Source organism: Xiphias gladius, chromosome 16, assembly GCF_016859285.1.
Source record: "Xiphias gladius isolate SHS-SW01 ecotype Sanya breed wild chromosome 16, ASM1685928v1, whole genome shotgun sequence".
In the NCBI taxonomy this organism is placed as follows: domain Eukaryota; kingdom Metazoa; phylum Chordata; class Actinopteri; order Istiophoriformes; family Xiphiidae; genus Xiphias; species Xiphias gladius.
The window spans coordinates 8,599,799-8,620,850 of record NC_053415.1 but is presented as its reverse complement, the minus strand read 5'-3'; the positions used below and the strand labels follow the sequence as shown (position 1 = coordinate 8,620,850).

At 38.7% G+C, this 21,052-nt stretch overlaps 1 protein-coding gene across 1 annotated transcript in view; it reads right to left on the bottom strand.

Annotated features, from left to right (window-relative positions):
- Window positions 1-1,343: 1,343 nt before the first annotated feature.
- lrp1bb (low density lipoprotein receptor-related protein 1Bb) overlaps window positions 1,344-21,052 on the bottom strand; it is a 251,548-nt gene continuing 231,839 nt past the window's right edge. The window contains exons 82-92 of the mRNA XM_040148223.1: window positions 20,744-20,869; window positions 20,174-20,338; window positions 12,621-12,782; window positions 11,883-12,057; window positions 11,461-11,565; window positions 8,561-8,674; window positions 6,236-6,312; window positions 5,381-5,471; window positions 4,890-5,040; window positions 3,569-3,643; window positions 1,344-2,446 (exon numbers count right to left, since the gene is read on the bottom strand). Of these exons, the coding sequence (XP_040004157.1) occupies window positions 2,306-2,446; window positions 3,569-3,643; window positions 4,890-5,040; window positions 5,381-5,471; window positions 6,236-6,312; window positions 8,561-8,674; window positions 11,461-11,565; window positions 11,883-12,057; window positions 12,621-12,782; window positions 20,174-20,338; window positions 20,744-20,869 (1,382 nt within the window). The 3' untranslated portion in view covers window positions 1,344-2,305. The remainder of the gene's footprint in view (window positions 2,447-3,568; window positions 3,644-4,889; window positions 5,041-5,380; window positions 5,472-6,235; window positions 6,313-8,560; window positions 8,675-11,460; window positions 11,566-11,882; window positions 12,058-12,620; window positions 12,783-20,173; window positions 20,339-20,743; window positions 20,870-21,052) is intronic.

Genomic DNA, 21,052 nt, shown 5'->3' with positions numbered 1-21,052 from the left:
GTGTCATCACATCTGTAAGCATAAGCAATAGAAACAGAATTTGCCCCCCCAAGAGCGAAATGCCCTTGGGGGGCTGTAACTGATTTTTCTCAATGTTTCCATGGATAGAGGTTTGACTTATTATCAAAAGAACCAATTTTTTGCTAATGGAGCTGCTCATCATTTGTGCCGATGATTCAACCAGTAGAGTTTCATGTCTATCCAAGTCTTGGAAATGCTCCAAAGGCCAGTGACGTTAAAGTGCCGGTTCTGAAGACGAAGAAGTCGTTTACTTCCAGAACCCTGAAGACCTGAAATAACTCCTCTGACTTCACAACTCTATTGAGAAAAGCAATGTCCACGGTGGCAAAATCAGCAATATTGTCAATTCTCCCAAGTGACAAACCACTGTACTGTAAAAAAAAAAAATCTCCTATAGACCCTATAGACTTTCTAATGATGTTCACAGATGATGTTCTGAGTAAGACATGGAATGCCTTAGCAACCAAAGTCAATGCCTGCATGAAAGAAAAAAGTCCATTCATCTATCTTTTGTAAATTTTTTTTTTGTGATTTTAGTTGTATTTGTTTAGTAGAAAATGGAATAATAAAAAGATGAACGTGGGCTTTTAAATTCCTCAGTCATTGATTAATATTTTTCTCACATTACTATATTTTGGAACTGTCCTGTTATGACTGCAGATTTCTGACTTGTGCCCTCATTGCTACAGGGTTTACTGGGGAGGACAATTAAAAAAGCTGGAACCTGTGGCATCTATTTGTCCATCATCAAAATGCGGTGGGATGGGTGTGCTGGCAGATCCAGCCGATTGCACAGACAGATGGAGAAAGGGCAGCAGGGCCGCTGCCTCCTCTGGTTGCCATGGTGAAGGAGGAGGTGAAGTGTGGAGAGACAGCCTTTGTAAGTAAGGGAAAAGGAGACTGAATTATCATTCAGCAGGTGGCACTGATTCGGTGTCCCCACCACCAGGTAACAAATGGCGTTGGCCTTCCTGCACACACAGGGAGGGCAATAATCTCCCATCAGCCATCTTCCTCTGCGCAGCACGTAAAAGACATCACGTTGCTGATTGACTTGTCAGGCCAGTGGCCCAGTGGAAAAACTCTGATAGGACTGCACACATACTATAACCTTGATATTATATATTACTCTGTACTTTTCTTAAAAGCCTACCATGTGAACTACTGTAAAGGGCTATTGTATGACAATTTATGGGCATGCTTTGATCTGCTTTGGCCTGAGAAAGGAAGACAATGTGGAAATAAGCCCCCTTTATTCAATATCGATTTACATTTTATATAAAAATTACTTACATTTAGTACATTTCTTCAAAATACAAGCAGCCAAACAACATACAAATCAAATACAAAATTATAAAATTTCTTATATTTATCATCTTCCTTTTCTGAAGTAACAGATGTGTTTTATAATAACTCTTAACCTTTTTTGTAACTGTGGTAAATCTCTCCCTTGTCTACATCTTTAATCCATCTGTTGACATATAACCTAGAAAAATATGGTATTCAGTATCTGTCTTTTCAGTCTATAGTACAGGATCTGGGAATCTGATCGGAGAACATTCAAGGTGGGCTTCAATCTCTTTCACCAAAAGATAAGTTCATATGGTGTATTACTGTTGAAACAGGGATAATGGAGCTTGAAATCTGTGGAAATGGAAAAGACAGGAAACCTATGGAATTACATACTGTGTGAGAAAGATCATCTTGTTATTATGGCCTTCACTGGAAATCCAGTCAGTAGATCCGTCAGGTACAGAGGGAAAAAATGAAAGACAAAACCTTAAAAGTGTCAAGCTTCACTGCTCAGTTGTGAAACTCTGTGGTCACATGACATGAAAAGACAAAAACCAACAAACTCTTCTAGATACTTATATTTGTCCAGAAAAATCGAGCCAAACCTGCCGCCGTTACCTTCACAAGTCGACAGCGTCCATATTCCACTTAAACTAGAAACAGGTATGGGTACAAATTTTAGCACTGCATTTTAAGGTTTAACTGTGCACAAGTGTGGCGTATGGTGTTAATAAAGTTTTTGCAAATCATTAGCTTTACTTCAGTGTTGTACAGTATACAGTGTAGCGCTGTATAACTTATGTTTGACAAACATTGGAAAGCAAACAGCAAATGGAAAATAAAACTCTTCAGCACACCAACAAGGACATTATGCTGATGCTAAACCAGTAAAACCTAAGAGCCTCATAGGAAATAGAAAAATTCTTGTTTCCTCCTTCATACTATACATTATACACTGTGGTAAAAAATAAGTACAAAGTGTAAAGTTAGGCTATGCGGCGGTTTCATGAATTGTCCCCTCTAGTTTCTTTGGGAGTAGCTCTCTCCTCTCGTCAATACTGATGACTGGCTTCCTGCAGTTTTGTCCGTCGATATAAATCTTTGCATACACAGGGTTGGAGTAGTTCATGGGCTGTATAGGAAGCAAAGAAGATGAAGGCGAGAGAAAAAGGGTAAATATTCATTTATATAGATTACTTTAGAACAGTGAAAGCCTTAAAGCTGCATTACAAGATTTTTTTTCTTTTTTTTGGCCACTTGGGGGCGGCAGAACAAGCTGAGAACAAAACGTGACATATTATCACCTTACAAAGTTGTTGAAGCAAACAGTTGCCTATTCTAATCTAATCTACAAAACAAGGAAGATAATTTATCATTCATCTCGAGTCATGTTTTGTACATGTAATTAATCCAAGTCGAATATTCACTCTTCTTTTAGCTCTGTCTGGTCTTCACCAGCTCTTGAGAGAAACATCCGGCTCTTTAGCTCCTAAATGCTCCACCATGTTCACCAGTTAGTGCTGGGCAGGTAGAGTAGAGTCAGTTTATCAGAGCTTCTTTGAAAAAGCAGCTGCCTGCTGCGTCTGGAAAAGAGGTTGCCAAGAGCAGAGTTTTTCAGGCCAGTTTGCAGAAAACCAAAGCAGGTTAGAATTCTCTTAGGGTTTGTAGATCTAAGTGACTCTTTCACATTACAAAGTCATTTAACTCATTGTTCATATAAGAAATAACAATTGGTGCAGCTTTAAGGGAATTCCACTGTGATGATCAAGTTTTGATTAAGTTGTAAAAAAACTTAAGATGTACTCTGTCTAAAGCAGTGCAAAGAAAAGCACAAGACTCATACATATTGGTGGATTATTACTCAGCAGGCACGTACACTTAACAGATGGCAACATACAGGAAGTAGCCACGTGCAACACAAAGCCATGCAGGTTCAGTTTTCTATGAAAACAGCTTTAGAGGCCCGTTCATTTGATTTGACATTAGGGGGATATCAGTACTGATTTCACAGAGTGATGCAGGAAACAGCTATGGATGACTGTGGATGTTACCTTGACTCGCTTGGGTCTAATTTACATTCTACACAAATTTCAATAGGAAGATACATTTGGTACAGGTAATCATATCACCTTGTTTAAAATATCTGTCAGGTAACTGCACAGTGCACACTGCTTGCCTGCAGTCTACATGTGGATGATTTTTTTCCTCATACTGCATTTTTCCTCTAACATGAAGTGAAGTTTGGAAAATTCACCTGTCCAGGGATTACCTCCTTGGGCATAGAATTCATGCCTAAGGTTCGAGGGTCACTGGATTTTACACACCAGCCCTGCAACACAACAAGCATCGTCTTTATTTATGATGCCGAGTTAACTTTACACAGCTATCACACTCCACTGGTTATCTACATGTGCAAACTTCATAATCAGTCCATTTGTGGGTAATAAGACTTTTGTTCAAATAAAAAAAAAAACTGAATTGAATTAAATCCAAATGGAATAATAGTGGCCCGAGAGAGTGTAGTGGAATACAGAAGCTGGTTTAGATTCAAGCCAGCGCGTCTCTGTTGAAAACACAGCCAGATTTGACTGACAGTAGCAGATGACAAAGTTGGCAGGACAAGAAGCAATAGCATTAGGCTTGAAGCTCTAGCAGGTGAGCTAGATAACAACATCACTGAAGGAGTTATGATTCATTTGCTATGCTGAGTGTTAGTGTGGGGCTTAGGGCCATGAACAGAATAAATCACCAGTCAGTCCTATTGGTTCATTCCTGCACACCAGCCAGCTTTTACAAAATCTTCACAAATCCTAATGTAATTCAATTTGATGTATCCCAATCACAGTATGGAACAGAGACAAAAACCACAACAGAAATTATTTTTATAAAGCTGGAAGATTGTTTGGAATTGGTGGTTGCTTTCCTTGCTCCTTCCTGCAATTAAACACAACTTTTGCAAAAATTTGATTACTTGATTATGGAAAGTTTGGTGAAAACACTCTTGAAGTTGCATTCATAGACGCAGATTTCATTAATTGAAGCAGAGCTTTCATATATTGTTGAAATGAGAAAAGGATCCAGTCAATGCCATATAGCCTGGATCAAATCATACAACACAACTGATCTATCACATAAGAATATTGATGAATCATATAGAATTGACTGAGACGTGTGGAAGGGAGTTTTTTTAATCTATTGTACCTGTGAACTGCTTTTGTGTTAGTTTGTGCACCTATGAGTAATTATTGTGTGTGGATTTGGTTTTACAGTCGATTACTGATGTGAAAGACCGGGCAACAAAATTTTGTGATATAACAAGATAAAAAAATAATAAAAAAGTTTTTTGTTAAAATTGAGCAATTTGGGTTGTAGAAATAATGAAAACAATGTGAGAAAGACCTTGTTATTACGTGAAAAGGATCTTGTTAAAACAAGACACTTTTCTGGTTGAAACGAGATAATTTTTTCTGTCATGGTAGACAAACAAACCATTGAGTTTGCTTTTCAGACGTTTGTGAAGCTTTATTCTGCTGTTAGTCTGTTGGTTACTTTAACATCTAGTTTAACAAGCCAACCTTGTGAGGGTCCAGCGTGAAGTTGGGTCGCAGCAGGCTGCCTGCATCTGCATGGTTGTCATGGTCCACTTCATACATGTTGTATGACGGGTTCCCAATCTCCACGTTTATCCCACCATTTGTCATGGGCTGCCTCTGGACACGTTTTCCCCTGAGGTGTGTAGAGCCAGCCATCATTAACATGACGCACAACATGCAGGTCAACACATTATACAGCGCCTCACTGTTCCACACGACAAATCACATTACGCTACTTGGCACACACTGAGTGCTTAAGTTTGCTGGGCAGACCTAAGAGCTGAACTATAATCAGAGACTCAGAAGTCAGGTGTTCTGCAGACCATGCACAAATAAGCAAACAAAGTTTTCATTTAGAAAGCAAAGATGTCTATTCATCTTCAAAGATGTGTAGTGTTGGATCTCTCATCATCTGTTGCTGCTTCAAAGCCTCTTAGTTTATTCATATTTGATTTCTTTATTTCTTTACTTACCTTTGCCTCCGTCTACAGATGTAAACACCTGCTACCACCATCACAATCAAGATTACCAGCAGGACCAGAGGCACAATGATAGCTATGCTCCCTAGAGAACAAACAGAGGAGAGATGGTGTGGAGTGATGAGAAATGATTGAAAGGAGCTGAGATGAGTTCAGATGCTGACACTTTCTATGTACTCATGGCTGCAAAAAAAAAAAGCAACCTTAGAACATTTTATTTAAAACTTTGAACGTTTTCTTTTAACTGTCCTAAGTTGACTGCACAGTCATACAGTATTTTTTTACATAAATGTGTAACTTCCATAATGACGTGCGTTAATACCATCATCTCCAAAAATCTTGGTTCGAATATAAGGTTTAGAAGATGTACTAAAGGTAACATGATATGTAGAGTTCTGGATCAGAATTTTAAGGTTTTTTTTTTCTGTAAATACAGTATGTTCACTTTACTTAAGAGACTTCACTGAATTCCTGAAATTTGTTTGAAGGCAGAACAGTCATTTTACTAAACCTCATGGGCTGGCAACAGCTGCTCCCCTAACTCAAATGAGTTAAACCTGCTGAGGGAAGGCTTTTCTGTTGAAATAATGCTAAGTGGCTAGGATGGAGTTCAGTAATTCTTTATTCAGGCTGCCAGTCAGGGCCAAGTCTAAGTGTGGTGCATGGGTTTGAGTAAGCATAAATTTGCCTGTAAAAATGTATGGATGATTAAAAATGTGATAATTTCACAAATACAAGTAATCATTTAACTGGAATGGAATGGAACACTGTGTAAATGGTATATACATTTATTCCTATGGGAAATTGTAAGGATTTATAATAAGGCTTCTTGAAATTCCCAATTCTCACCTCCGCTGGCGTTGTCTGATCTGCTGCTTTTAGGGGCGGGTCTCTCACACTGTGTTCCTGCCCAATTGGCTGAACATCTGAAGGGGGTCAAAAGAGAGTATAAATAAACAATCAGTAGCATACATCTCGTTGTAGAAAGACTGCTGAGAAAACACCTTTGCAAAATGAACTAAAGTATGATGTGACTGTGGCTTACATATACAACACATTATGATACGGACTTGCTATGAAGTGCTTTGATCCAACACAAACAAAATACCACCTAGAGAGAGAGCACTATGTGTATACATGTTGTGTCCGTGCACAGTTTGCGTAAATTTACATGTTGAATATTCAGTGTAGAAAAAAAAAAAAAATCAAAGGAAGACAGAGGGGCAACAAGTTGTCATCTCATTTGTGTTCCAATGGAATCCGATGGGTGTGATGTATGACCCTTGTTAGAGGAGGTGATATCTAATTTCACAAGACTGACGCAGATGGGTCTGTAAAGCACGAGTGATCTGGTGGGTGTAACTGGATGATGACAGAATGAAATTACGTTAAATTACATGCACTCTAAGAATTACAAGATCAGGCTATCAAAAATAAGAATGCAGCCCCATACACATAGGAAATGAATCACGCCTTCCAAGAACGAAATGTCACAGCAACATGAATTTTAATGGGAAATTGGGGGCAATGGGGAATTTGATCTGCTTTGGGAAGCGTAAACCATGAAAAGACTAATTCCCTATGAAAGGAAGAAATTCTCTTAACCTGTGATAAGCATTAAAGATAAACACCAATTACTGGTGAGACGTTCGGCCAAGTAAGGTATATAGTAGTTATACTCGATGACTGGTCAGTAACGAACATATTCAACTTGCCATCATGCACAGGTTGCAAATGCACAGATTGATGCCAACATCACAAAGACAGTGTCACGTTTTAGTCCCCCTGGTTTCTGTGTGCTGTGTGAGGACTGCATGAGATGGGTGAATGGTGGCAGTGAGGGGCAGCAAAGGTACAGAGTCATGCAGCAACTGATAATGTAATACGTGCCATATCAGCTAATACCTGCTCAAGATATAATAAAAATAAAATTCAAGTTGGGCTCTAAGGATGTTAGCTTCATATGAATGAAAAACTGCTGGTGCTGCTGCTACCACCACCATTAATAATACAAATAAGAATTACATTCCCTTAAAGGAATAGTGCAACATTTTGAGGACTTTTTTGCTTTCTTGCCAAGAGTTGTATAAGAAGATTGATACCACACATTTTTTACAGTAAAAATGAATCTACTGCCTGCAAAAGGTTAGCTTAGATTAGCACAGAGAGTGGAAACAGCTAGAGTGGCTATGTAAACAAGTAACAAAATCTGCCTGCCAATGCCTTTAAAGCTCACTGTCTAAAATATTTTATATCGTTTGTTTAATCCTCACAAAAACCAAAGTGTACAAATGGCACATTGCAGTTTTACAGGGGTTTGTCCTGACCGAGTAGTTCATGGCCTTGTAGTGTTGTAGTTATCTTAAGGTTGCCAGTCAAGTAGCGGTGTCTCCAGGAAGTCTAGAGTTTGTTACCTTAGGATGGAGCCAGGCTAGCTGTTAACCCCTGCTTCCAAAACACTACAGAAATGTGAATGATGTCGCTCTTCTCATGTAATTCTCAGCAAGAAAGCAAACACATATTTCTCATATTGTAAAACTACTCCTTTAAAGCACACTAGGCTACTGCATTGATAAGCAACTAATCTAAAGAATCTGTGAGGTATCTTCCTTGCCATTTCGGCCAAGTCTCTCTTGTAAAAGAGATACCATATCGTAAATAATGGTGACCTCAAAGAACAATGATAATCCAAATGCAATGCAATAATAGTCCTCATAAAAACTCAGCTACTAATCACCAGTTAATAAAGTCATATTAATTAAATAAGTAATTTTACTTGACGTCATTATTATTAGAAGAGTTAAAATGAGTGAGTGAGAAAATATTTTCTCTTCTTTCTTAATGCACAGCTGTGCAGCTGTGAGTGTTGCTGGTTTCAAGGTGAGCAAAAGCACAAAGGACAACAGTGTCAATAACTTACTGTAGGTCTATGTCACATAGTAATAATTTACTAGAGGCACACTTATCAAATGGCTGAAATCTACTTAAATAAAGACGCAGACCTGTCCAGACTCCATCACTTATTACATGATAAGTTGCTACAACACAGTACTGTGACAAAGAGCCCATGTACTGGACTGAGGCTGAAATGAAGCCGGATGGAGTCAGGGTGGTGGTGTGGACAAAGGGGGTGAGTGGGCTCTGAATACAGCTGGAGAGGTGAGAGGGACCTACTTGCAGCGTGGTTTGTTAAGAGCTGTTAATGTGCACATCCCCTCATTCTGACAGAAGTAATCGCAGGGGTTGGCCAGCTCATCACAACGTTGGTTCTTGAACCCTGACGTACAGCTGCAAAACATTGTGTTGGGAGTGATAAAAGGGCCCAAAGAATGTATATTTTTGAACTGCTGGCTGCTTGATGAATGGAGACTGACACATTAAACCCTTTTAGCAGCTTCAGATATAAGATGGACTAAGTCAAAGCTGTGTTTGTATCAAGCAAATTAGCAAATAAATAATATGAAGACAAATCAACTTCACTGCTCACAAAGTGAGTGGGACATCTGCAAGGGAAGAGTCTGTTACAGTTCTCTCACCTCTGAGATGTATATTTTCTCCAGAAATAAGGTATAGGATTCTAATAAGAAGACTGACAAAAAGTTGTTATCAACTGATAACAAAAAACAAAACAAAAACAACACAAAACCAAATACTATTGTCACATAATTCCATATAGTTGGGGGTGGCAAGAAATGTCCAAAATATCAAAATGTAAAAGATTTTTTAAAAGTACAATTAATTTGTACATTGTAGATGATATTGTATTGTGAATATAACATCCTACCACAAACATAGAAAAACACAACGCATTCATAGCATAATGTTGACGGTCAGTCATCAGTCTTTTACTGCCTTGTACTTAAAGTGATCCATAAACACAATCAGCAGCATTAGAGGAGCATTCATATAGAGAGCCGAAGTTAAACGTGAACTTCGGAGTTCTGTTCCGTAAAAAGTACGTTGTCTTACTATCTTCATATGTTCAGACGGGGACAATCGTTTTTTAAAAACAATCTAATAATGTTATTTATTTAATATTTCTGATTTTAGCGGCCTTAATCAAGAGGCCTATAACTTAGTGGGCTAAAAGTCACAGCTCGACAAAAGAGGGGAGTCCACTAGCGAGTCGAGGGGAATGCTGTTAGTTCAGACATGCCTGTAAAAACAGCAGGACAGAGAGGATTGAATGCTGTCCAAATTTTGTAAAAGTGTTGTAGTGGATGCTGATTTTTCCCAAAATATGGAACATAAACTCAAGGGAGGCATTTAATTTTCTTTCGGACAAACTGATGGCAGAAATGTTGAATGAATCATCGTATAGAGTAACAGAAGCTAGTGGAACAGAGGCTAGCCAAGAGCTGACATCAGAACTTCGGCTCTCTATAATTGTTTTGCAGTTTGAAATCCAGAGTCTTTCTAATGACTTGTTGAAAGAATGTCAACCCTGTGAAAATGTATCAGTGTAGAAAAGATTTGCACTATTTCAAAGTGGTGGAATGTCAAAAAATGCAGAGGAGGAATCTTTGGACCCAAAACTTACTGCTGTATGTTGACTTTGCAGAAAAATAATCCATACAGTAAGGGAGTGAGCAAAATCCTTTGTATCTGGATAACTCTAACAATAAAACCATATTATGGCATTTCATTTGAGAAGAACATAGGACCTGTTCAAACTGAGGTCCATTGGATACTGTTTGCCAATCCTGCAAATACAGCCATATAAAGTCCTATCTTCGTTAGTCTGGAAAGAATTTTATTTAAGAATAGAAAGATAGAAGAAAGTCAAAGTGACATAAACATTGTGCCACATCAAGAACATCTTTTCATCTGAGAAAAAAAACATACTTCTTCTATCATGCACACAAGTGCAACTGCAATTGCAAAGTCACTGAGATTTTCTTCAATGTAGAGAAAAAAAGAGTTATTGTAAAGTTGAACTGCTTTTCAAGATGAATATTTTCATAATTTGATGAATATTTTCAATAAAAGTGAGGGCTGGATGTTTACCATAGTACCATAGTTGACTTTACTGCAGTACGGATGTATTAAAAACCTCAAAAACATTTTTTAGGTGTTCAATGCAAGAATTATCATTACAATTGAAGCAACTTTGCCCTGCAAGGTCTACACTTTGGGAAGGCTTGATGAAATATACATTTACTCAGAGTATTAAGGTCAAACATTATGATTTCTTGACACAGACATATCCATCATCTCACCTAATCTCTGTTCTTTGCAGGAAATAATAAACCACATTATCAGGATCTGTTAACCTCATTGAATAAGACGGGATCATTTGCATAGAAATTGAATCTATCCCCTGGAATTTGTGAGTGAAGACCACCATTTTCAATTTAACTACAGTGGACAATAGGCAGTTAAAAAAAATACAGAGTTGGCTTTTGAAATGGATTTCCAATTTTCTACTTGGAGAGAGTGTAACACAGCAATACATGTGATTATAGCTGAGGTGGTATTAATCTATGGGGAGCTCTTTGAGTATTATTTCACAATGATTTCCTGATGTCTGCCAGTCTAACTATTGTCTGCTACAAGTTTTTGCTTTTGAGTTTCATGTCATGTTCCACCACCAACGTACCTCAGCTTCATTTTTTAAGAGCGCAAACTTCTAAAAACTGTATACTGGGGTGTCAGAGAGGCCTGACATCAGTTCCTAACTGCAACGAGGAACAGTGTGAAATGTTCAAAATGGCAAGCTTTGAAGGGGTTTGAAACTCTTTTTTTTTATCTGCCTAAAAACCTTAAGCCACAGTGAGGTGTCACACAGCATAAGATGGTGTACTGGCAACTCAGCCCCCTGCTGTGCCCTGGTCTCCAAATAGTGACATCAAACCCTCCCTCAACTCAGCGATTTCTTTCCATAGGAAGACATCTATCTTGTACCGTTTTTGAAACAGAGAAGTGGTACTCCATGATGATTTTCAGTTCTGCTTCTAAGGCCAAGCTTTCTGGGGCACACAGCCAGCATGTGCATGTAAACAGTAAGAGTGTGAATAATAGTGGAGAACACTGATTTTTTTCCACTTTACTTTACCTATTAAGCAGTGACTTACTGACAGAAAGGCAGGTTGGTGTCGGGGTCCAGGTGACAGGTGCCTCCATTGTAGCAATATCCGTCACACAGCTGACAGCTTGGTGCTATTCTGCCATTTGTGCAACTGGCGGGTGAAAAATAATGGATGTTAGCGACAAGCAAAAACTACACTTTTAGAAGAAGCAAAAATGACTCATTGGTGGTTTTGTCAAACATATGCATAATTTATGTAAGGAAGGAGAGTTCACTCGACTCCTGATTCACTGTCATTACCAAAACCTAAATTGCTGTACTCTACGTGGCCCAATAAATTTGTGAGATTGCATCAAATCAATTAATCCAGCCAGTAGCCCTTTCCATAAATGAAGAGGACTATAAACCTTTAGCATTATGACAAAAGGGATGAGGGACAAGAATAGCGAGTAGATACCAAGCACTCACTTGCAAACAACATCTCCTGTCTCCTCATTAATGAGGCACGGAGCTCCGTGGCATCGAAGACACTTGTCCAACTCGCACTTGTTTCCCTCAAACCTGGCAGGACACACACACTCTACATAGCCGCTACTGGATAATGTGCAGGCCTTGGAGTTCACACAGTAGTGATGACAGATGTCTGTTCCACATTCAGAGAGGTAAAGAGAGGGAGTAATGTGTAATGAGAAAAAGGGGAACATAGTTTAAGCTTGTTTGATTGCAATTGTACAGGGCTTTAATGGGACTTAATTATCCACATCAAATGACATCTTATCTACAGATGAAAACATATTACCCCTTGGGCAAGCAAGAAAAGGAAAATACTAATGATGTGCAGTTGAAATTGTTTTCCCACAACCCATTATGTCAAAGCATTGCAAAAGATACATTATCACTTCTGCACAGAAACACCCAAAGGTTATTTGATGTAAGTATTTCGATTTTGTTTATCTGCAAATAGAGGCAAATGTGGTGTTTGTGGAAAGAAAATACTTTCGGGGTTGTTTTTGTTCTACACTCTGTGTGAACTTTGAAATGCCTAGTTCTATAGATTTTATACAGAATAACTGCAGTCAAATCAGTGCTTCTTTGTTGTGGTTGCTCTTGCAGCTAGACTTGAAAGGCCAATCATATGAAGGCGGAATGGATGATAATATTCATTTGTTGTGTTTGCTGCCACCAAGTAGTGGGTGCAGGACTCACGGTAGAGACAACGGTCCCCAGTATATTCTGCCATACAGCGGCACACTGGCTGGTTCCCCTGAGTGACATCGCACGTTCCACCATTTAAACAGTAGTTGTCGCAAATCCTTCTCTCACAGAAAGGCCCTGAGAAACCAACATTACAGCGGCATGTAGGCTTACCTGGACAAAAAAAGAAAGATTGTGACAAAAAGAGCATAAATATTCATTAATCCTGCCCAAAAGTATTGTTAGTGTAGCCCAATCCTGATATTGCTCATTCCTCTGTGCCATAGAGTTCCATTGTTGTCCAAAAACTATTAAAAAAACATTAATGAGCCACACTGTTGCATTGGATGACACTTTCTTTTAAAATGAACATGGGCTCCGTAGTTTACTTTGAGTGCCTGTCACTTATCCTGTCTTGCTGCTGTAAGTACTCTAGCTTTTATGGCTGAAAATAGCTCCTAGCAAATGCACTTTGTTTGAGAAATGTTTGCTAAAAAGTTGCATAGCCCCACTGTTTTTCAAAATGACCTATTCTTTTTTTAAAATGGAATTAACCCCCCCCCCCTTACTTTTTAAATCTGGCAATCAATTACATGTAGTATGGAAATGATACTACCACAATCACCAAGATAGGTCCAGTACTGCAGAAGTAGTGCAATAAGTCCAGTACTGTAGTGAGACTAACGGCAAAAATCCATCCTGCCATCTATCATTTTTAGACAGATATTCATGGGTGGGTCAAAGTGACAGCAGATTGGCACCTATGGAGAGTAACTAAGGTGACCTTTTTCTCCTCGAGGACCATCTAAGGGATCCCAAATTGTTCCAGACCAGACACAAGATGCATATAATTTCTCCAGTGCGTTCTGGGTCTGCACACGGTTTCCTTACTCGTCAGACATGTCTGGAATATCTCTTACAGGAAGGTGTTCAGGAATCATCCTAATCAGATCTCCAAATGACCTCAACTGGCTTCAACATGGGAAAGGTTGTTCTACCTAGTGTCTTTTCTTCAGGCTTTCAGTTTTCCAACAAGTTTTTCCAATGTTTTTTTATCTTACATATTTTATATTCCATAGCATAGAAAAAAAGACCATCCCTTTACCAGCTAGGGTACCTCCCCATAACTAAAACTCTCCTGATTGTGAATCAGATACAGTTAGGTAAGTAAGTATTTGGACAGTGACACAATTTTCGTAATTTTGCCTCTCTACACCTCCACAACGAAGCCATCAAGATGTGATTGAAGTGTAGACTTTCAGCTTTAATTCAAAGTATTCAGCAAAAATATCACATTAACCATTTAATATTTACAGCTGGTTTTATTTTCAAAGGCTCAAAATTAATTGGACAATTGACCATTGATCAATTTCATGGCCAGATGTGGCCTGTCCTGTTGTTATTTCATGACAAATTAAGCAGATAAAAGGTTTGGAGTTGATTCCAAGTGTTGAATTTGCATTTGGTAGCTGTTCATTGCAACTCTCAATATGTGGCCCAAAGAGGTGTTGAAGCAAAGGAAGGAGGCCATAATTAGGCTGAAAAAACAAAACAAACCAGTCAGACAGATGGTAGAAACTTCAGAAATGGCCAAATCAACAATTTGGTACATTATTAAAAAGAAGGAATGCACTGGTGATCTCAGCAACACCAAAAGGCCTGGAAGACCACAGAAGAAAACTAAGGCGGCTGATCGCAGAATTCTTTCCTTGGTGAAGAAAAACCCTCCACAAAATCTAGCCAACACTCTCGAGGAGGTAGGCGTATCATTGTCAAAGTCTACAATCAAGAGCCGCCTTCATGAATGTAAATACAGAGAGTTTACCACAAGGCGCAAACCACTGGTAAAATTCAAGAACAAAAAGGCCAGATTACACTTTGCAAGAAAACATCTAAAAAAGCCTGCCCGGTTCTGGAACAAGGTACTTTGGTTAGATGAAACCAAGATGACCTTGTACCTGAATGATGGGAAAAGAAGGGTATGGCGAAGGAAAGGAACAGCTCATGATCCAAAGCACACCACATCATCTGTCAAACATGGTGGAGGCAGTGTCAGGCATGGTCATGTATGGCTGCCAATGGAACTGGGTCACTGGTGTTTATTGATAATGTGAGTGCTGATAGAAGTAGCAGGATGAAGTGTATATGGCTATACTATCTGATCAGATTCAGCCAAATGCTGCAAAACTGATAGGACGGTGCTTCACAGTACAGATGGATAATGACCCAAAACATACTGTGAAAGCAACCCAAGAGCCTCTCAAGGCAAAGAAATGGAATATTCTTCAATGGCCAAGTCAGTCACCTGACCTCAACCCAATTGAGCATGCTTTTCATTACTGAAGGAAAAACTATACTTCAATCACATCTTAATGGCTTAATTTCAAATCCACTGTGGTGGTGTACAGGGGCAAAATTACGAAAATTGTGTCACTGTTCAAATACTTAAGGACCTAACAGTATATTACAATTAGTAAGACCCCTCAACTGTCCAGCAATTGGACTGGTCTAAAACCACACAACCATTCAATACAACCATTTAGTGTCATGTATAATTTCTTGTATTTTTTGTATAATTATAATTTCATGTATAAATGTTTGATGATCATGATGACATCCATAGGCCAGAAGCTGTTTTACAAGTCAAGGTTGTAGTGGTTAACTTAGACACCTTGCAAAAGAATCTTGTTTCAGCAACTTATATGCAATGTCCAAGGTTGGTGTCTGGCTGGGGACATCTGCTGAGTGTTTCTCCCCACTCTCACTTCCCCTTGTTTTCTGTAATCTCTCCCTTCTGTCAGCCTTCATATTAAGACATGGTAGGCTTCCATAGATTGTTTCTTGCTGTTCTTGGTTCACTCTTCCTCTAGCTCTGTTTTGGTCTCCACCAACTCCAGCGGGAATATCTGGCTCATTAGCTGCTAAATGCTCCACTATAATCACCAGCTAGTTGCTAACCTTGTATGTGTGCTGTGCCATTTGGTGCTGGGCTGTACAAGGGGGGTTATCACAGCTTTTTCACTGAAAACAGCTGCTTGCTTCAGCTGGAAACAAGGTTGAAGAGACCAGTTAGTGTGAACCAAAACAGTGAGGTAAAAACTAAAACAATAAGCTGAAAGACACTGAAATGCTCTATTGAGCTCAGGCGAATGGCAGTCAGATGATAATTCTCTGTGGGTTCCTTTCTATGAACTACACATAGACATAGTAATTAGATCCACTGTTAAGGTGAGCTTTAATGTTTCAGTCACAGAGCTCATTCCAATAGGTGAGAGTCAGAACATAGACTAAAATAGATCAGTATATACAGTAAATAGAGAGCTTTAACTTAAGGCTCAGGTCCATATACACCATAATGGTCATACATAAAATGTAGTTGCAGCTGAAATCTTTCTTCCCTTCTCATGTTCCATTTTAGTTTTTGTTGATAACATGACCCGGACATATAAGAGTGTCCCAATTGCTATTGCAATTTTGTTGATTGGAATCCTGTACACTATAGAAACTCTTTTTCCATACAAGCTTTGTGCTGTACCCCACTCCACTGTTGGAGTAGAAAGAGTGTGATTTATTGTTAGTACGAGTAACACATTATCAGCAGGTGGAGATGTTTCAATCAAATCAGCTCCTCACATTCCCTTTGAAACAGCGCACTCCCCACCATGACGTACTCGCTTTTTCCTAATGGACAGGCAGGAGCATCAAGATTGGTTTAAGGGGTGTGCCAGAAAAGCCAACAATAGTCACTTCCAAGGCGCGATTGCTTGCATAGTAGACAAGCAAGTTGCCATGGATACATGGCCACACTACACTACTTGGTAATTTCACACTCCACAATTCTGTGGCAGGGATAATCTGGGCTTGAAATGTTCAAGAGACAATAATTCTCCCTCCAGCCACTTCTTTGTTAACTCAATGACTGCTGGAGTTTTAAGCTTTCTAAACAGGCAGACCCAGAATAGCTCAGGGCCCTTGAACTACACATTTAGCTCTTGTTTCTGTTTCTGTAAAACTCAAGTGAACATTGGTGAATCATTTCAAAGTTGGACTAGGCTTCAGGGTGTGAAAAAAATCAATACTGCTTTGGACTTATTTGTTGGACAGTTAAGAAACCTAGTGTATAATGTAATTAATGTTACATACTGTATACTACCTAATGTTCCTTTTTGATGCACAATTGCGAATGTCATCTCACCACAGCACTGCATTCAGTAATATTGTATAAAAATGTTCTACTATGTGCATTTTGTCTTTTTTTCTGTTTGCAAATTAAACTTGAAATGTGAGGCATAAAGTTCAGCCTTTACTTTAGCTTTTATCCCTTCACCTGAATCAGGCCTGTGGAGGTGGGGATTTACCACTGTCAGATTTAATAACACTGTGTAAAATTTGCTTCTTGCCTTCTTTTTCAAATCTATCAGTTACCTAACAAGTGACAGGTTAAAATATTCAAATCCCTACACAGAATTTAAAAAAATGGCAGTTGTGGCTGCCACTAAATGTTACATAAAGAGCTATGTTTTACTGATAGTACTTGAAATATTGTATAAAGTACATCTGTGTACAAATTAATTTGCCTCCCTATTTCATTAGAACCCAGTTCTATTAGGTTTCACAAGATTTAATTAAGATAACAACACTGAATACACACTAATTTTGCAGTGTTTTGGAAATGTGCAGACTATTTATCAAATCACAGACTGCACATGCTGATCTTGGTTAATAATATTGGCTTGTAACACTTTTTTCATTGTCTGGAAAAGGTATCATGTTTTAATGCATTCTTATACCTTCTATTTATATTTCATTGTGTCAGTAGACATTTGACAGAAGAACTGTTCTAACAGACTTGTAGAATAAAAATAATTACCTTTTATGTAGAGCATGTACTAATAAATGAAGGCAACTCAATTTAAATACAATATGTTATTATCTATCTGATTCATATTGTGAAGCAGATAGTGACTGCGCTAGATGGAGAAATCTTGTCAAATCTTAGGTTCCAAAGGGAGCTACGTGGATAAGTAATGTGAGTATGGTTTATGTGATTTAATGTACACCCATGTTACATGTTATTTGCATGCTAAACTAGCATAGCCTGAGGAAATGAAAGTAATCCAGTCAGATGAGGACAACCACTCCAGCACAGCTCATTTCATCTGTTATGAGCATTATGCCCATGTTTCTAATGTAAGAACTGGAATTCGATAAAATGAATTTAATCTTCTGCATCATCTGCAACAAATAAACTACCAAAATCCTCCTCCTATCACTAGCTTTTTACTACCACTTATTTCAGATACCTGAGCCAAAGTAAAAGAAATAAAAGAAACACATACTCAGAAAAAGTTGTTAGTCTTTGTTCCAAAAGGGCTAACACCAGTCGTTAGCATTCACATCTTTGTTTTAGCTTCATCATACATTTTTGGATGGTTACACAAAGTACATACATACTGTGGAAAAAAAATCATCTAAAATTATATCAGTATGGAATCATGTTTTTCACCCATACTGCACAATAAAAGTAAGCCATAACTTTGAGACACACACAGATCTGAACTGTAAATAAACCTTGTGTTTATACAATTATAGCCCCTTACTCCCCTAATACACCTAACAACCAGCCAGAAACACAGTGCCAAAATGTTATTAAGGACTTTTGCCCCTGGGAACTCTAAGTTTATTTATTTTATGCATAGCTTTTTCTATATGTCATACTTTCACAGTATAAAAATGTTTTTGTTGCACATTAATATCATAAAAAATACAGGAAAATGAGAAGAGTTGTGACTGTCTGTGATTTGTATATGTGAGCTTTGCTGCCAAAATTTCCATTAAAGTGCCGCTAAACCAGCCAAAGGTGTGAGAGCAGGAATTCAATGACACTTTGTGTTTTTATACAGTGGATAAAACTGGAAAAATTCCAGCTTCTAATTGATTGTGTGGTTGCCTTCAGTCCCTTTTCAATCACCAAAGCAGGGACTTGAGGAAACTCATCTGACTATAATCCCTCCCTTGGGCATCTTTGGCCATTCATTTAGACTGATATTCTTTCGTCTCAAAGATATGTGCTCAATGCAGCAAACCTTCCCCCTATATGACAATAAGTAAATTATGAATGAAATAAAAGGAGGTGTCTGTAACATCACCACAAATTTCACAACACTCATTTTCCTCTCAGCTGTTCACCGTAAACAGGAATGCAATTCATCATCCGGTATAGCATTTTGGATTTAGCTCAAAATAAGACTGATTGTCATCATTAGGAGCTCGGCCTTCTCTTATTCATTCCTGAAGCCTTACGGCAGTGATCCAACAACATGTAACATGATTCTTATTCGATCTTGATAGACTCCATTTTTTTTAATGAGCAGCATTGGCCATCCTTGCTTCTTTTCATGTCTCATAGAGCTATTTTAAAACGGGAGGCAGGACTTGAAAAAAGATGAAAACACTGATATTAAAAAATATCAGTTTACTTCCTGTTGGGCAGAAATGTTTACTAAAGGCCGGAGGAAAAATAAATAGATGTTATTCTATGCTTTCAAAAAGACCAGCAGAGACTGAAAGCTTTGAAGAAATAAACGTGTAAACAAAGCTATTAGCATCACAAATCAAAAGCTCACATTTTTATCTCCCCAAGTGTTGGCATAACTGCTATGACTCATTCAAACAGAAACATACTGCTCGGGTTCAAATTTTATTTATGAATGTCATTCAATGAAGACATCTTTAATGAATCCAAACCACTTGAATAGGGTTCTGCCAGTATAAAACATTTATGTGGGAATACTAGCCACACAATCTGTATCAAGGCATTGCTGTAGTGAATCTATTTTTTTTGTAACAAATGGAAATTAAGATGTTGTGGGTAATGGCTATGATGGGACTTTGATATACACTTGTAAATCAAGGACTGCATATTTTAGAAGGGTGTGTATTCTGACTCAATTTCACCATTGTAATCCCAGCATAGTCATATACATTCACTAAATTGTGGGGTAAAACTGGTTATTCCAATAAACATGAAAGCATGAAAGGAGTCCTTGACTTGAAAGAAGGTGGATATATGAGGCATGTTTGACAGGAGCATCAATGACAAAGCTGCTCAACTGGCAGATGTAATGTGGCAAATTTGAGCTGAACTGGGGAAGGCATGGAAGTTTAAAGGAAGACAAATGTGGCTGAATGCCATCATGCACTGGGTCAGTGTACAGGAGGAATTAAGCAGGTAACTTTGATATGAAAAGGCCTTTTTGTGGCAGTGATAGGTTTTCTCAGCAAGTTAGGTCTGCCCAGAGCTGAATATAAAGGATTCTGCAGCAGGATTACAACACATGGACGTTGGACATCTTTTCATACATACTTGGATGCCTGAGTGTAGTGATGATAATATTGCAAATAACTGACAAAATAAATGTCAATATGAACGCAAATGAACAGTGGGTGGAGACAAAAACAAGAACAAATGTGAAATATATTGTTGTGCCTGCAGCTCTGCAAGGGATGCACAGAGGGATCATGCTTCAGAGGCTGTTTGACAGTGTATTTTGAAGTAGTCTTACCAAGAGGTGAACCAATGCAAGTGCCTCCATTTAGGCAGTAGTCCATACAGTGGTTGACCTCACAGCGCTCCCCTGAAAAGTCAGGCCAGCAGTAGCACCTCCAGTCTCCTTTCTCATTGGCTAAGCAGCGGCCTCCATTCTCGCAGGGGGGACGGCACAGTTCACCTTCACAACAGCAAAGCCCATGTCACTTACTGTGCTGCAGTGTGTAGCAGTCAATCACATCAAACAGTGCTATGCTGCTAATCTCAGACAACAGCAGACATGGAGGTGTGAACCTAAATTTTCAAGTAGATGAGCATGAACAAAAACTCGCAGCCCCTGGCTGACTGCGGTCTGAATGCAGGAGGTGGGGCTTTGTTCACCCTCAGTGTATGAGAAAAAAACAAACTGCTCAAAGTTTTTTAGTGCCATTTCAGAGAGTGTATAGTATGAAAACTGTTTCTGAATGTTAGGCTTTTGAGCCAAGACATACAGCATTCATCATTAAAGCTACTGCTAATTCATACAGTAACAACAACAGCCAACAGACAACTTAACTGCATCATGAAGATGCAAGAGTAGGCCTACCTGAGATGTTGACATCAGTACAAGTGCCATTGACCAGTAACTTCCCCTCTGGACAGGTACATCTGGCCCCCGTTGGGTTGAGCAGACAAATGAAATCACAAGACATTCTCTGGCATGGATTTGATGCTGTGCAGAAAGAAGGAAAAGAAAAGAGCCAAGAAAATAATCTGTCAGTCTGGCCTGTGATGTGAAAGAAAGCTAGTTATTTTCTGTTTTGAAGGGTGTTATTTTCTGAAAGCCCAGACAGGCACAAGGCTAAAGCATATGAGCATAAGTTCACACGTCTCATCTCCACGCTGAATAATCAAC